The 14756-nt window shown below is 43.0% G+C and overlaps 2 protein-coding genes across 2 annotated transcripts; one reads left to right on the top strand and one right to left on the bottom strand.

Moving 5' to 3' along the window:
- Window positions 1-2831: 2831 nt before the first annotated feature.
- On the bottom strand, window positions 2832-14510 carry LOC128541204 (E3 ubiquitin/ISG15 ligase TRIM25-like). The gene is made up of 6 exons (XM_053511505.1): window positions 13908-14510; window positions 6740-6835; window positions 6357-6596; window positions 6062-6233; window positions 5786-5845; window positions 2832-2893 (listed from the first exon to the last, which is right to left on the bottom strand). The coding sequence occupies exons 1-6, from the start codon at window positions 14499-14501 to the stop codon at window positions 2832-2834; spliced, it is 1224 nt and encodes a 407-aa protein (XP_053367480.1). The 5' UTR covers window positions 14502-14510.
- On the top strand, window positions 12147-13534 carry LOC128517863 (uncharacterized). Its single transcript, XM_053491059.1, has 2 exons — window positions 12147-12556; window positions 12737-13534. Exons 1-2 carry the CDS (start codon window positions 12431-12433, stop codon window positions 13148-13150), a joined length of 540 nt encoding a protein of 179 aa, XP_053347034.1. The 5' UTR covers window positions 12147-12430; the 3' UTR covers window positions 13151-13534.
- Window positions 14511-14756: the final 246 nt, after the last annotated feature.

Here is a 14756-nt window from a genome sequence, read left to right as displayed (position 1 = left end):
TTATTATTATTATTATTATTAGTAGTAGTATTAATAATAATAATAAACACCTTCAAGCTGCTTCACACACCATCATCATTAGTTCAACACATTATCTATCAGTAACTGCTGCTGCTCCCCACAACCACCACAAGAGGGAGAAAAGGGTTTAAATACTGTATACTGTACAGTACAGAGGCACATTTACACACTCACAGACTGGAGACTGGAGTGTTAACATAAAAGAAATAGATTTTTTGTGATTTTTAAAAGTAGCATATTGATTGTATATACTTTGATCAAGCTGATATCTAAAATCTCTGATAGAAATAAATTCCTATATTACATGACTATCTTATTATTGAAACAGCCATTTAAGCCAATGTTAATTAGGTATTATTATTAGTCATAAGATATTCATGAGTTATGCTTTTTTGAGCAGTTTGTAAAATCTTATTATAAAATAATAATTATAAAAAATATAAATAAAAATATTTTTTTATTTGTTAACATTTTTATCTTATGCTAAAAATTAAAACATTAATATAAAAAAGGTTAAATCTTGGCAAAGTTTGTATATATTGGTTTATAATAAATTACAGGAGTCATTCTACAATTTGACGTACATTTCGCATAAGTAAAAAAAGTACAAAACAATGTGCTTTCCTAATAGAATAAATAATAGTTCAGCTAGTTTCTGCTATTTGCAAAGCTTAAACATTACCATTTTCTTTTCAAGGTAAAAGATTGTTTTACTATTCATTTAGTCATTTTTTGACTAACAGAACTTTATCCTGAAACTCAAAAATAATTTGTCCCAATTCAGAGTGATCATCGTCACATGATGTCATTGTGTTCTGGGGCTTTTGATCACTGTTGTGCTGGGCTTCTTTTAACTTCTTCAGATATTCCCCCCCCTCCCTGCTTGCAGGATTAACATCACAACCAGCTCTGTATCTCCTCTTTTCATCAATTTAAAACAGTTGGATTTTAACAATGTGTTAAAGACAAAGAAAGTGATAGCGTACCGATATGAGTAATGTGTGCTGTGTCATACACTGTATAGACTGATGATGGTAACTGATTATGCTACGTGATGACTAATTATCTACACTACTGGGTAACTGGGTAATTTGGACCCATAATTTAATGGGTAGGACTTCCACTGAATGACCAATTCTGTTAAAGTCACTTTTAACAAACAATTTAATAAAAATTAAAAGGAAATCATAAGCCATAACAGTGTACATTACATAGTTGATGGTCAGTGCATCGATGGATTGACTGATAATGAACTTGTCCAAAAAACAGGGGAACACGTGCAAAGTCCCAAATTCAAAATGTAAGCCACTACAATCATGTGATGTAAATTACAGGAGGGAAGACTGTCAGTAACTGTTTGTGGAGAATAATAAAATTATATATTATTTTTTTATATATAATAAATGTTTTAAAAACGTTATTCTTTTTAGTATTTTTGACTTCTAAAATAAATTATATTTTTTGAAACAAATATCTTCCTCAGACATGAATAGTACTGCAAATTATGAATGACTCATGTGATATAACTTGCAGTTGGTAGTAAAAAACCCTACAAGCCGGGGTAAGATCCTCCGGGGCGATTCTGAGCAACAGGGTGTAGAAGAGTCTATGTAAAGTACCCCATTATGATGTCATAACTGTGTGTTCAAGCACAGATTTCACAGGCAGTGATAGCTTAGAGGGCTAAAAAAATGAGTTGTAGTGGTTGTTTGAGCCCCAGCTTCACCAATTTGTCATTGTTGAGCCCTTACGTAAGACCCTTAACCCTATCTGCTCCAAGGGCATTGTATCATGGCTGACAGTATCTGGATATCAGATTATGTCTGGCCAGAGCTTCAAATTCAGGATATGATAATCTACCTTTATAACCTGGATCATCTGTTTCTGTTGCCATGTGTGAAAAAACTTGTGGAAAGCAGAAAGGTAGTGTTGCCCAGGGACCGGGGTGATCTCTCTGTTGATGTCCCAAGCACTGTGTCTTATTTAGCATAAATAAACCAGGTCATTCATCCTTGTAGACAACTGAATACAGAATCAGATATGATGTTCTTGAATATGAGATTGGTTCGAGAATGACAGTATGAACTTGAAAATATTTCAGACTCCTGGTTCTGGGTTTTTATGGTTAGTGAAGAAGATAATGGGATGGGTTGTGTTCCATCCCAAGACATTGGGTCCCATTATGGCCCATTAATACCTAGGATATTTAAGATATATTATATAGACCAAAGATATATTCAAAGAATTAGATCTCCAATTAACACTCTTTTAACACTCACTAACTTTTACCTAAAGATGTGGTGCAAACACAATCTTCCACTTGACCATCTCTAATGCTCACAGGGTTATAGACATTGTGTAGACTGTTGGGGATATATGGGCTGGCCAAAACTGTTCTAGGGGTAAGGGGACCAGGGTAAGGGTTTACAGTACTTGACTATGAGCTGGTTAAGCTATTTATCATTGCAAGACCAATGTCCTCTTTCTTTTTTTTTTTTTTACAAAGAAAATAAGGAAATGGAGGGATGAATGTAGCCTTGCTGAAGCTTCTCCTGTTCATACTTCATTATGGCTTATTACTCATCTAGGAAATGATAAAGTGAAGGGAATGAAAAAGTGGGTGTAAATCGTTGCATGGCTGGTACCAGCTTGATGGTACAGTCATATGTTCTATGAGGGGGTAGGTCACTAGATTCGGCCTTGCTGGACTTATGAAACAATGGGGAATTTTCTTACAGGTGAATGGTTTTTGGGAGCAGGTACGGAAGGCTAAAACATCATTGGAAGCATTTTGTCAATTCTTTATTGAGTCAGTATATCTGCAGGTTCAGGAATTGCTTCCAGCGAAAGGAGTGCTGGGTAAAGGATCCACCTGAAGCAAAAAGGATTTGGTACATGTTATGTTTTAATTCCAATGAGCCCTCCATTGATGGCATGAATCTCCTATATGAATCCCATACGGGCAGTATGGGTATGTTGGGTTTATTGGCATGCCTTGCTCCAGAAAGCTGCCTGCTGCACCATCATCACTATGAGGACAATAAAATGTTCAAGAAAAATTGAATGGCTAAACTTGAAGGATTGGTAAGATGGCTTGAGGTTGACTGTGGAATGGGAATAGGTCTGCACATTATTCCAGAAACAGAATTGTGCCACAAAGTAATTGGGATGCCGTAGTAGAATCTGACCCTTCCTTTTTCTGCTTCTTGCTCTCTGCCAAGCTTAGCCTAGTTCGACCCAACTGCATAGGCGTAGAATGATGAGCTTCAATCCTGGAGCTTACTACCCCTTTGTGGGTTTGGTGGTTACAGTCAAAGCAGTGATTAATAATCTCTGCAGACACAACCTGTTTCATAACCTGACAAAAGGAAGCATTGAGTAGTGACTTATTTATTATGAGCAATCTGGATATCAAAACATGGGCACAGGATGATATGAAGGTGGAGGGGATAGCAGTGATAAGGGTGACGTGACGGGGAAGTATTGACCTGAGGATTGCAGTCCATGTCCTTTACAGCTTTGTACACACTGTATGACATACATCACCTGCACCTCAGTACTAATGTTATTCCGTCAGCATTTAACAGTTTTACTTCTGATAAATAAATCAATATTTCATTTATAGTGCACATTTGATTGTATAATATAAATACTACTGTCTGATATACATTGCACAATAATTAATTATCTGATAATTGATTACTTAGAGGTTTATTAAGTCATTTACACTCATGTCCATAGTACATTACATTTAAAAAAGATCTCATTTGCAGAATATTCTTCTTAATATCAAATTCCACCTGTATGCTAATTAAGTAATTTCAAATTTCAAAATTTGTGTTGTGTTGTATTTGATATCAGTGCAATATCGCATCACAGCCATGTTATATCCAGTAATACAGCGCAATCTTGAGTATGATATTGCTTTTATACAAAAAACATTTATTATCAACATACTACGATTTGTTTCTTTATTTAACCAGTTATTTCGCTCCAACAAAAACAGCAAAAAACAGCACATCTTCATTAATTTGGATCACACAGCCTAATAATCCGTCCTGACTCAGACCCACCATCCCTGTAGAACCCAAACCCAGCATACAGATGTTGAGTGAATGTGGTGTGGACTCTGTGGAGGAGCTTCATCTGTCAGAGACGCTGTAGAAGGACAGAGTTCCTGCACTGTGATCCACATACACTCCTATTCTGGAGGATGATGGAGCTCTGAGATCAGTCTTAATGTTGTTGTGATAGAAAGAGACAGAAGACGTTGAGAAACACTCCAGACTCCAGGACTGACTGGTACATGCAAACTTACAATCGTCACCCGCTCCTTGTCTTCCGATTCCCTTATATACGACTGCTATGGCCACACCTATGTCACTTTCCCACTCCACCTCCCAGTAACAGCGTCCACTCACACTCTCTTTACACAACACCTGAGGCCAGTAATCAAATCTCTCTGGATGATCAGAGTACTGCTGATGCCGGTGGTGGCACACAGGATGGTGGTGGACGCACGTAGGATCTAAGCCTACATCCCTTGTCTACCCCACTTGGACCACTCACCGGGCTGGAAAGCATTCCAGGATTAACTTTTCCTTTAATCATTAAAAGACGTTAAATTAAAGGTTGTATTGCATATCTGTAAATGTGTGAAATAAAATGTGCACTTAATGACTTGCTTTTGTCTTTTTAAGTTACATTTTTTGCATATGAATAAACAGGAAAATTGTAGTGATGCACTGTTTTGTGTATGATTAAACTCAATGCAGTAATTTTCTCTCTCCTCCTACACAGAACCTGAGCCATGCAGTGTAAAGTGTTCGGGTGTGCACACTGGGGGCATCACGTTGCATGTGCGCGCAAAACCAATGCCCTTGTTTTTAAAATCTCACTCCAAGCTTTTCTGAAAAGTTGACAGAAATGCATTTTAGGAATAAAATTAAGTATTTTAGAAATAAAAATGAAATACTTAAATTTGTCAAGAGACTTTATTATGAAATTAAAAGGGATGATTTAAACACATTAAAACATTTCTATTGTGCATCGAACTTTAACATGTAAAATATCTTTCAATTGTGTTTAATCATGACTGTTTTCCTTAAAATATCACTTTGTAAATTTTATCAATACTTCCATCTACATTTAGTCCAATGATTTTTGGCTGCCAAATGCTGCTGAACAGGTAAGGAGGTGATAAAAACTGATAAGGACTCCATAAATTGGCAAAAAAAATGAATAATAACTAGATAACGGCACTTATGAATTGATACTCACAGTGATACAGGGAACTCCTCAGTCTGGGTGAGTGAGTGGAAAGGGCTCATGGTTTTAAGCTACACCACTTTTCTCAGTGATGGTGTTGAGCTGTTATTCTAATTCTTGGTCTAATTCTAGGACAGGATTCGCTAGAAGTGTTGCAGGATGACATGAATGAAGGAAGGTTGCCTTGGGTTAGTAGCATTGTGAGTAATAAACCACAGATATTGATTTATTACTGAATTCTTTAATTTTTTATACATTTCTTACATTCATGACACATAAATATTACTCATAATAATACAAGTCTGTGTTTACACGGTGTTACATACATACAGTATAAAGATATTTATTTAGAAGATTTAAAAATTCACTGCATTACAAAAATTTACTTCTGATATTATTAGTATTATTATTTAGCAGATTAAAACAAAAAGTCTTTGCTGAAATATATTTGTGTGTGTGTGTGTGTGTGTGTGTGTGTGTGTGTGTGTGTGTTTACATTTCAGAAACTCTTCTCTGCTTTGTGGCTCTGGTAGTGAAAAGATCTGAACTGCTGCAGCTGTGGAGAGAAAAATGGAAATGAAGACAAAAAGCATCATCAGGTTGTAAAAGATGGAAACAGTTTAAAGTGATACAGTCAGTTTATTCATTTTAAATCAGTATTTTAGTTCAAACTGTCTGCAGGAAGGTCAGCAGGAGCATTGCTAAGAAATAAGACTTGACAGAGTAAAGACGTCCATCATTGTGTTTCTCCAGCAGGAACAGCTCCTCTTACCATGTGGAGGGATTTTGTTGAATTCCTCCTCACAGAATTCCTCGAGTCTCTTTTTCAGATCTGAGAGAGAATTCCTCACTCCATCAAATGAGAGATGTTGATGGACACTGATGCTGGAGGTCTGGAATTCTGGTCTGGTCCATGGAGGAGACCGACGTCCAGAAGCTAAAGCCTACAGAAAGCAGATTAAATGTAAAACACACTTGTGACATCAGAGGACATTCACTGTTCCATTAACAGGAGGTGTTTTAGAGAGTGTGTGAGGAACAGCTGTGTGTGTAGATCAGACAGTGAGTGTTACCTGGAGGAACTGGATGTGATCGTGTGTGTGTGAAAGCTGCTCCAGCTCAGTGAGTCTCCTCTGAAGATCAGCAATCTCCTGCTCCAGTTGCTCCAGGAGTCGTTCAGCTCGACTCAGTTCAGTCTTCTCCTGAGCTCTGATCAGCTCCGTCACCTCCGAGCGCTTTTTCTCCATGGAGCTGATCAGCTCAGTAAAGATCATCTCACTGTCCTCCACTGCTGTCTGTGCACTCAGCTGTTAGGACACACACACACACACACACACACAGGATTTAAAGCTCATCTATCATTCCCTCTCTTACTGCGACTCTAAATGACTCCATGTTGTCCATGTTGTGTGTGTTTCTAGGAGCAGCTCTGTCTCTGCTCACTGCTCACCTTTATAGTGTTCACAGCCTGTTTCAGCTCCTGCACCTTCTTCTGCTTCTCCTGGATTCTCTGCTGGGATTTCATCTGCTTCTCCTTTAACTCACTCTGAGGATAAAACAATGTAATGAATATTGTGTATACTGTATACAGTACAGGCCAAAAGTTTGGACACACCTTCTCATCTCTCAATGTGTTTTCTTTATTTTCATGACCATTTACATTGGTAGATTCTCACTGAAGGCATCAAAACTATGAATGAACACATGTGGAGTTATGTACTTAACAAAAAAAGGTCTCCACCGTCACTGGACCTGAACCCAATCGAGATGGTTTGGGGTGAGCTGGACCGCAGAGTGAAGGCAAAGGGGCCAACAAGTGCTAAACACCTCTGGGAACTCCTTCAAGACTGTTGGAAAACCATTTCAGGTGACTATCTCTTGAAGCTCATCGAGAGAATGCCAAGAGTGTGCAAAGCAGTAATCAGAGCAAAGGGTGGCTATTTTGAAGAAACTAGAATATAAAACATGTTTTCAGTTATTTCACCATTTTTTGTTAAGTACATAACTCCACATGTGTTCATTCATAGTTTTGATGCCTTCAGTGAGAATCTACCAATGTAAATGGTCATGAAAATGAAGAAAACACATTGAATGAGTGAAGGTGTGTCCAATCTTTTGGCCTGTACTGTATGTCATCAATCAACAACACAGACTTGTTGAATGTCCCTAATTTTGATGCATTTCTGCATGTTTATAACTAACTAAAGAGTTGAGACATAAAGCCATGATCACTTGACCACATGTGGTTTGTATAAAAGACTACAATGACAAACATGACTTTATCTTCTCCTCCATTAACTCAGTCTGGGGATAAAACAGTTATTAAGCTCTTCATAATGCACACACATTATTATTTAACACTCAGTTTTGTTTAATGCTGTTGTGACTTCATAGTCCATGTGCAAAATACTGACTAATGAATAAGACGTAGAAGTTAAAGGGGTTAAGAGACATGACTTTGTCTGTATAATGGTAAATGTATTGAACACTTTACTGCACTAACTCTTCATGCTTTATCAGCCAAATATCTGATTATTCTGACCTGATTAACTCTGAGTCACTTAATGCATCATTATTCAAACACATTCACTTTTACTCCAAGACAAATTAAAATCATTTTGCTGAATGCGGCCATTAATGTTACATTTTAATTTCGATAACTGACTGAAACATAAAATGGACAAAAAGAGTGTAGTAGGAAGAAATGTGTTGACTTCCTGTTTTTTTTTAAACATATAGGGCTCAGGATTGTCCAGTATAGAGTGACATCATTTTTCTAGCACAGAATATACAATATGATGAAATGAATCGAGCAGTGAAATGACTGAGCAAAAGGTATTATTTCATCATATTATTATATAACTGTCACATCTGCACCTCCACAGTCCGAGGGGTTAAGATCTGGGTCTCCGGACTACTGAGACGCAGCTCTGTCCCCCCCTAGTGTGTCTAAGTTGGTATGTCTTCCCTTCACTAATCATGTTCACCTGTGTCTCTCCCCTGTGTGTCTACTTAAGCCAGCCGAACCCGGAGTATCACGTCCGTGCACTGTTACCGTCGTGTCTGTTTTAGTGTTTGTCTCTAACCCTTCCTGTCTGCCTATTTCCTCCTCAGGGCTGAGTCGGAGTCTGCTAGCGCGGGGTAAGGTCTGTCCTAGACAGACACGCTTTTTTCGTCAAAGTTCAAGTTCAAAAGCACCAGACAGCGGGCTAGAAAGCCCTAGCGTATGTCTCTCGGTTATTGGGAAGAAATCTCCTAAAAGTCAACGTTCACCCGGCTGCAGACCCCGCCTGAGGAGGCGCGGAAGAAGCCCGAGGGGCGGACTTTTGTTATATTTTTGTTATGTGTGTTTCTTTTGTTTAATATTATTAAAAGAAAAAATTAAAAGAGAAGAAAAGAAAAAGATATACTGTCTGGAAGAAATAAACTCTATGTTCACCATTCCTGCGCTTGCGTCCTCTAATTCCCTAGTCAGAACATGACAGATGCACGGACCCAAATGGACGCAGCGGGAGTGCCGCTGCCGGACGACCACTCCAGCCTACACGCCTACCTGCACACCCAACAACAGGAGATTGGCAGCCTCGCCCGCGCCGTGCATGACCTGGCGTGCAGCGTCAACCAACTCGCGGCGACGAGACTGCCCCTGGCGGCCCCACCAGCACCTGGCGCACCTGTTCTCCCACGGCCCGCCCCTCCGGAAAGGTACGGAGGCGACCCGGAAGGTTGTAAGCGCTTTCTGCTAACTTGTGAACTCTACCTTGCAGATTACCCGAACATGACGGACGTTCAAAAAGTCAGTTTCGTTACACAACATCTCACCGGGAGAGCTCTGGACTGGGCTACGGCCGTGTGGAGCACCGGCGGCGCCACCACCGCCAGATATCGGCGTTTCCTTGAGGCCCTTCGCGCCGTCTTCGACCATCCGGATCAGGGGAAAACCGGAGAACGGCAGCTGCTGAGGATCAAACAAGGGAGCACACCGGTGGCAGAGTATGCTGTCAAATTCCAAGTGCTGGCTGCAGAAAGTGGATGGTGCGATAAGAGCCTGTTGGCTCGCTTTCGAGATGGACTAAACCCTGAGATCCAATTAGAATTGGCGTGCCGAGACACAGAGTTATCCTTAGAGGAATGCATCAACCTAGCAATTAAATTGGATCAGCACCTGCGCAGCCAGCAGCGACGGCCTCCGTCTCGACCTATGGCTCGCTCGGTTCTCCGCCGCACAACAAGTCCTCACCAGCTGCAGCCCCCTGAGCGCGAAGGGTCCCCCACCGAAGCCATGGACATGAGCACCGCGCACTTAACCCCCACTGAACGGGCTCGGAGACTGAATGCAGGGCTATGCCTGTACTGTGGGGGGGAAAAACACACAGTCCGCTCCTGTCCGTTGCTAAACGTAACGCTTCGCACCCCACCACGCACACATACACCTTTTTGTATACCCGCAAAACTTTCGTTTAATAATCACACTGTGTCTGTTTTTCCCTTAATAGATTCCGGGGCGGCTGGCAACCTCATCTCTTCTGCTATCCTTTCCGCGCTGCGAGCTCCTGTGACGAAGCTTCCATCCCCGATATCTATCAAAGCTCTGGATGGCCAGCCTCTAAAACAATCGCTTATTAAAGATATTTCTGCGCCCCTCCGGTTAACATTTCCCGGCCACTCTGAGGAGATAAAATTTTTTGTTCTCCCTCAGGTAGACCATTCCGTCGTCCTGGGTCTTCCGTGGCTCAGTTTTCATAATCCTAATTTTAATTGGGCAGAATCTCGCATCCAATCTTGGTCCCCGCGATGTGCTAAAACATGTAAACCGTTACTATTGATGGTCCAAGCAACCACCATTGAAAGCCCGACTGATAAAGTGTCCACTACTGTGCCACCAGAGTATGCGCGTTTTAATGATGTATTTAGTGTTAGGGCTGCAGCGAGACTTCCTCCGCATCGTCCGTGGGACTGCGCGATCGAGCTCCTGCCAGGGAAAACACCGCCTTATGCACGTATTTACCCATTATCCCTGGAGGAGACCGGGGCGATGGAGGAATATGTGCAGGAGGCTCTCAAACAGGGTCTTATCAGCAGGTCCACGTCTCCAGCTTCGGCAGGTTTCTTTTTTATAGAAAAAAAAGGCGGAGGCTTACGGCCCTGCATTGATTATAGAGGGCTTAATGCAGTAACAATAAAATATAAGCACCCACTGCCACTGGTCCCAGCCGCTATCGACCAACTCCGCGGTGCCTCCATATTTACAAAACTCGATCTCCGCAGTGCTTATAACCTAGTTCGTGTACGTAAGGGAGACGAATGGAAGACGGCATTTAGCACTTCATCCGGTCATTATCAGTATAACGTAATGCCGTATGGGCTGGTAAATGCACCTGCGGTGTTTCAGGGGTTCATGAACGACGTGTTTCGGGATATGTTTAACCATTGTGTCGTAGTATACCTAGATGATATTCTAATATACTCAAGGTCATATTCCGAGCATGTCGGTCATGTAACAGCCGTCCTTCGTCGCCTGCGCGCGCACGGGTTGTATGCGAAGGCAGAGAAATGCGAATTCCACAAGAGGGAGATTGCATTTCTCGGCTATCGCATAGGACCACTGGGGGTCGAGATGGAGAAATCCAAGGTGGAGGCGGTAACCAAATGGCCGGAACCTCGGTCGGTAAAGGCGCTACAAAGTTTTCTCGGGTTTGCCAACTTTTATCGGCGATTTATTCGAAACTTTAGTTCGGTGGCAGCGCCCCTCACCTCCATGCTTAAAGGTAAGCCTACTAAACTGAAAGCGCTCTCCGCCGAAGCGGGAGCTGCTTTCCAAAAATTAAAAACGGCCTTCACCACCGCACCTATTTTACGGCTTCCCGACCCCGAGAAGCCGTTTATTGTAGAAGTAGATGCTTCCGAGGTGGGGATCGGGGCGGTGCTGTCGCAACGCCAAGGACAACCTGAGAAACTTCATCCTTGCGCATTTTTTTCCCGTAAACTGACACCTGCCGAACAAAACTATGATATCGGTAATCGGGAACTGCTTGCAGTTAAAGCGGCGTTAGAGGAGTGGAGACACTGGCTAGAGGGAGCCAAATACCCATTTATAGTCCTAACCGATCACCGAAACCTCGAATATATCCAGCAAGCAAAAAGGTTAAACACTCGCCAAGCTCGCTGGGCGCTGTTCTTTACGCGTTTCCACTTCCACATTACATATCGGCCAGGTTCAAAAAATAAAAAAGCGGATGCGCTGTCACGCTACTATCCCACTCCTATACCCATAGAAAATCCTGAACCGATTTTACCTGCTCCCCTCGTAATAGCCCCGGTGACGTGGGATCTGGACGCGGAGATTACTCGGTGGGGGCGTGAGAACCGCATACCCACGGAGTGTCCCCGCAACCGAACCTATGTCCCCGAGACGTTACGAAATCGCATTACCCTTGAAGCACACACCAACGTGTCTTCAGGACACCCCGGCGTGACACGCACCTATAATATTATAGCCAGAAAGTTCTGGTGGCCGAGGATGAGGGAAACCGTAAAGACAGTAGTCTTATCTTGTGCAGTTTGTGCGACCACAAAAAGCTCTCGTAACCTCCCGACTGGTAAATTAATGCCCCTACCGACACCACACCGACCGTGGTCACACATTGCTGTAGACTTTGTCACGGATTTGCCGGTGTCTAAAGGGTACACGACGGTCCTAGTCGTGGTAGATCGGTTCTCGAAGGGATGTCATTTCATCCCATTTGGCTCCCTCCCGTCAGCCATCCAAGTAGCAGAAGCCCTTTTTGAGTTCGTGTTTCGTTACTACGGCATACCCGAAGATATTATTTCCGATCGTGGTCCTCAATTTATCGCCAGGGTCTGGAAAGCGTTCTTCCAGAAATTGGGGACCACCGTTAGCCTAACGTCAGGCTATCACCCCGAGTCAAATGGACAGGCAGAGCGGACTGTCCAAGAGCTCGGGAGATATCTTCGAGCATATTGTAGTGGCAGACAGCATGATTGGGCTCACTGGCTGCTCTGGGCAGAATATGCCCAAAATTCGTTAGTCCACTCCACGACCGGCCTAACGCCGTTCCAATGCATACTCGGATATCAACCTCCGCTCTGTCCTTGGGACACCACGCCCACCGAAGTACCTATGGTGGATGAGTGGTTTCGGAAAGCGGAAAGAGTGTGGGAAGACGCACACACCCAAATCTCCCGAGCAGTCTCTCGTTTCAAAAAGTTTGCCGATAGACGACGGAGAGAAAGTCCTCCGCTCCAGGTAGGCGATCGAGTATGGCTCTCGACACGGGACCTCCACATGCACCTCCCCTGCCGTAAATTATCACCCAAGTACATCGGTCCCTTTCCCATCCTAGCTCAAATCAACCCCGTCTCATTTAAATTAAAACTACCCTCTCATATGAAAATTAACCCTGTATTTCATGTTTCCCTTCTGAAGCCAGTGGTCCGGGGACCCCTCGACGAGGGCACAGCAGAGCCTTCGCTCCCTGGGGCTGTGGAGATAGAGGGCGCACCGGCATTTAAGGTAACCAAATTACTAGATTCCCGGAGGAGAGGAGGTTTACTCCAATATTTGGTAGAATGGGAGGGGTACGGTCCGGAGGAGAGGAGTTGGGTCCCGGCGAAGGACATCTTGAGTCCAGAACTCATCACTACGTTCCACCGGGAACGACCGGATCGCCCGGCTCCCCGACCTCCGGGCCGCCCCGCTCGGCAAACGATCCAACCTCACCCAGGAAGACGCCGGGGGCGTCCTCGCCTCCCTCGGGAGGCCGGCCCTGAGGGGGGGGGTACTGTCACATCTGCACCTCCACAGTCCGAGGGGTTAAGATCTGGGTCTCCGGACTACTGAGACGCAGCTCTGTCCCCCCCTAGTGTGTCTAAGTTGGTATGTCTTCCCTTCACTAATCATGTTCACCTGTGTCTCTCCCCTGTGTGTCTACTTAAGCCAGCCGAACCCGGAGTATCACGTCCGTGCACTGTTACCGTCGTGTCTGTTTTAGTGTTTGTCTCTAACCCTTCCTGTCTGCCTATTTCCTCCTCAGGGCTGAGTCGGAGTCTGCTAGCGCGGGGTAAGGTCTGTCCTAGACAGACACGCTTTTTTCGTCAAAGTTCAAGTTCAAAAGCACCAGACAGCGGGCTAGAAAGCCCTAGCGTATGTCTCTCGGTTATTGGGAAGAAATCTCCTAAAAGTCAACGTTCACCCGGCTGCAGACCCCGCCTGAGGAGGCGCGGAAGAAGCCCGAGGGGCGGACTTTTGTTATATTTTTGTTATGTGTGTTTCTTTTGTTTAATATTATTAAAAGAAAAAATTAAAAGAGAAGAAAAGAAAAAGATATACTGTCTGGAAGAAATAAACTCTATGTTCACCATTCCTGCGCTTGCGTCCTCTAATTCCCTAGTCAGAACATGACAATAACATTATTCCCATAGTCCTGTAGTGGTAAAATTTACCATTTATGAAAGTAATGATAACTTTTCCTCTACCTGACATATCCAGAAACTCAAATGCACAGTTTGAAGTCTGAAGCCACCCTATTAACACACACTGGCAACGCTTCCATATAGGCTCATATATACTGTATATATTAACAATTTCTAGTTCTCACCTGTTTCTCAGCTCTTTCTGCTGAAACTGTTACAGCGTCATGGCCTTTATGTTTATCCAACATGCACAAGGAGCAAATACAGGTTTGATCAGTACGGCAGTAGATCTTCAGCACTTCATCATGTTCAGAGCAGGTCTTCTCTTGTAGTTTTAATGAAGCTTCTGTTAATTTATGTGTCTTAAATGCAGCAGACTCATAGTGAGGAGTAATATGAGTTTCACAGTAAGAAGCCAGACACGTCAGACAGGACTTGACGGCTTTTTGTTTTCTCCCGGTGCAGGAATCACACTCCACATCTCCAGGTCCAGCGTAACAGTGAGCAGGAGAAGCAGCTTGGACTTCAGTCTTCTTCTTCAGTTTCTCCACCACTTCAGCCAGCATGTTGTTTCTGCGTAGAACAGGCCTTGGAGTGAAAGTGTCTCTGCACTGAGGACAGCTGTAGACGCCCTTCTGATCCTCCTGATCCCAGCAGCCATTAATACACACCTTACAGAAACTGTGACCACAGGGGAGAGTCACCGGATCCTTCAGGAGATCCAGACACACTGGACAGATGAACTGATCCTGATCTACTGAAATACTGGCCTCAGCCATTTTCCTGAAATTACACAGAGAGAGAGAGACAGTCTGAGTTTCGTTTTCTTTGACAATAACTTCCTGGTTCTGTGTGTGTGTGTAAGAGAGAGAGTGTGAGAGGAGGAGCTAAAATCGAGAGTGGTTATGAATGCTCCTCTGTTAACCGTTTCATCACAGTTTAGTCCATGAATATGTGGAGATGTAATTGTTTTTTCCTATCTACAAACAGATGAATTAATTATTTGGCCTTGTTAATGAATACATTTTAAACCG

Source organism: Clarias gariepinus, chromosome 2 (genome assembly GCF_024256425.1).
Source record: "Clarias gariepinus isolate MV-2021 ecotype Netherlands chromosome 2, CGAR_prim_01v2, whole genome shotgun sequence".
NCBI classification, from domain to species: domain Eukaryota; kingdom Metazoa; phylum Chordata; class Actinopteri; order Siluriformes; family Clariidae; genus Clarias; species Clarias gariepinus.
Note: the sequence above shows the minus strand (reverse complement) of the source record. Positions and strands in the feature narration are given on the sequence as shown.

Bases quoted from the DNA above. Each gene is read 5' to 3' on its own strand.
- LOC128541204 (XM_053511505.1), bottom strand. From the start codon at position 14,501: ATGGCTGAGGCCAGTATTTCAGTAGATCAGGATCAGTTCATCTGTCCA. The intron at 6,234-6,356 runs CTCACTGTCTGA...TGCTTTCTGTAG, and splicing joins TCCAGTTCCTCCAGGTAACA to GCTTTAGCTTCTGGACGTCG. The intron at 2,894-5,785 runs GTAAACACACAC...TTTTTGCTTCAG, and splicing joins CAGAGAAGAGTTTCTGAAAT to GTGGATCCTTTACCCAGCAC.
- LOC128517863 (XM_053491059.1), top strand. From the start codon at position 12,431: ATGGTGGATGAGTGGTTTCGGAAAGCGGAAAGAGTGTGGGAAGACGCA. The intron at 12,557-12,736 runs GTAGGCGATCGA...TCCCTTCTGAAG, and splicing joins GAGAAAGTCCTCCGCTCCAG to CCAGTGGTCCGGGGACCCCT.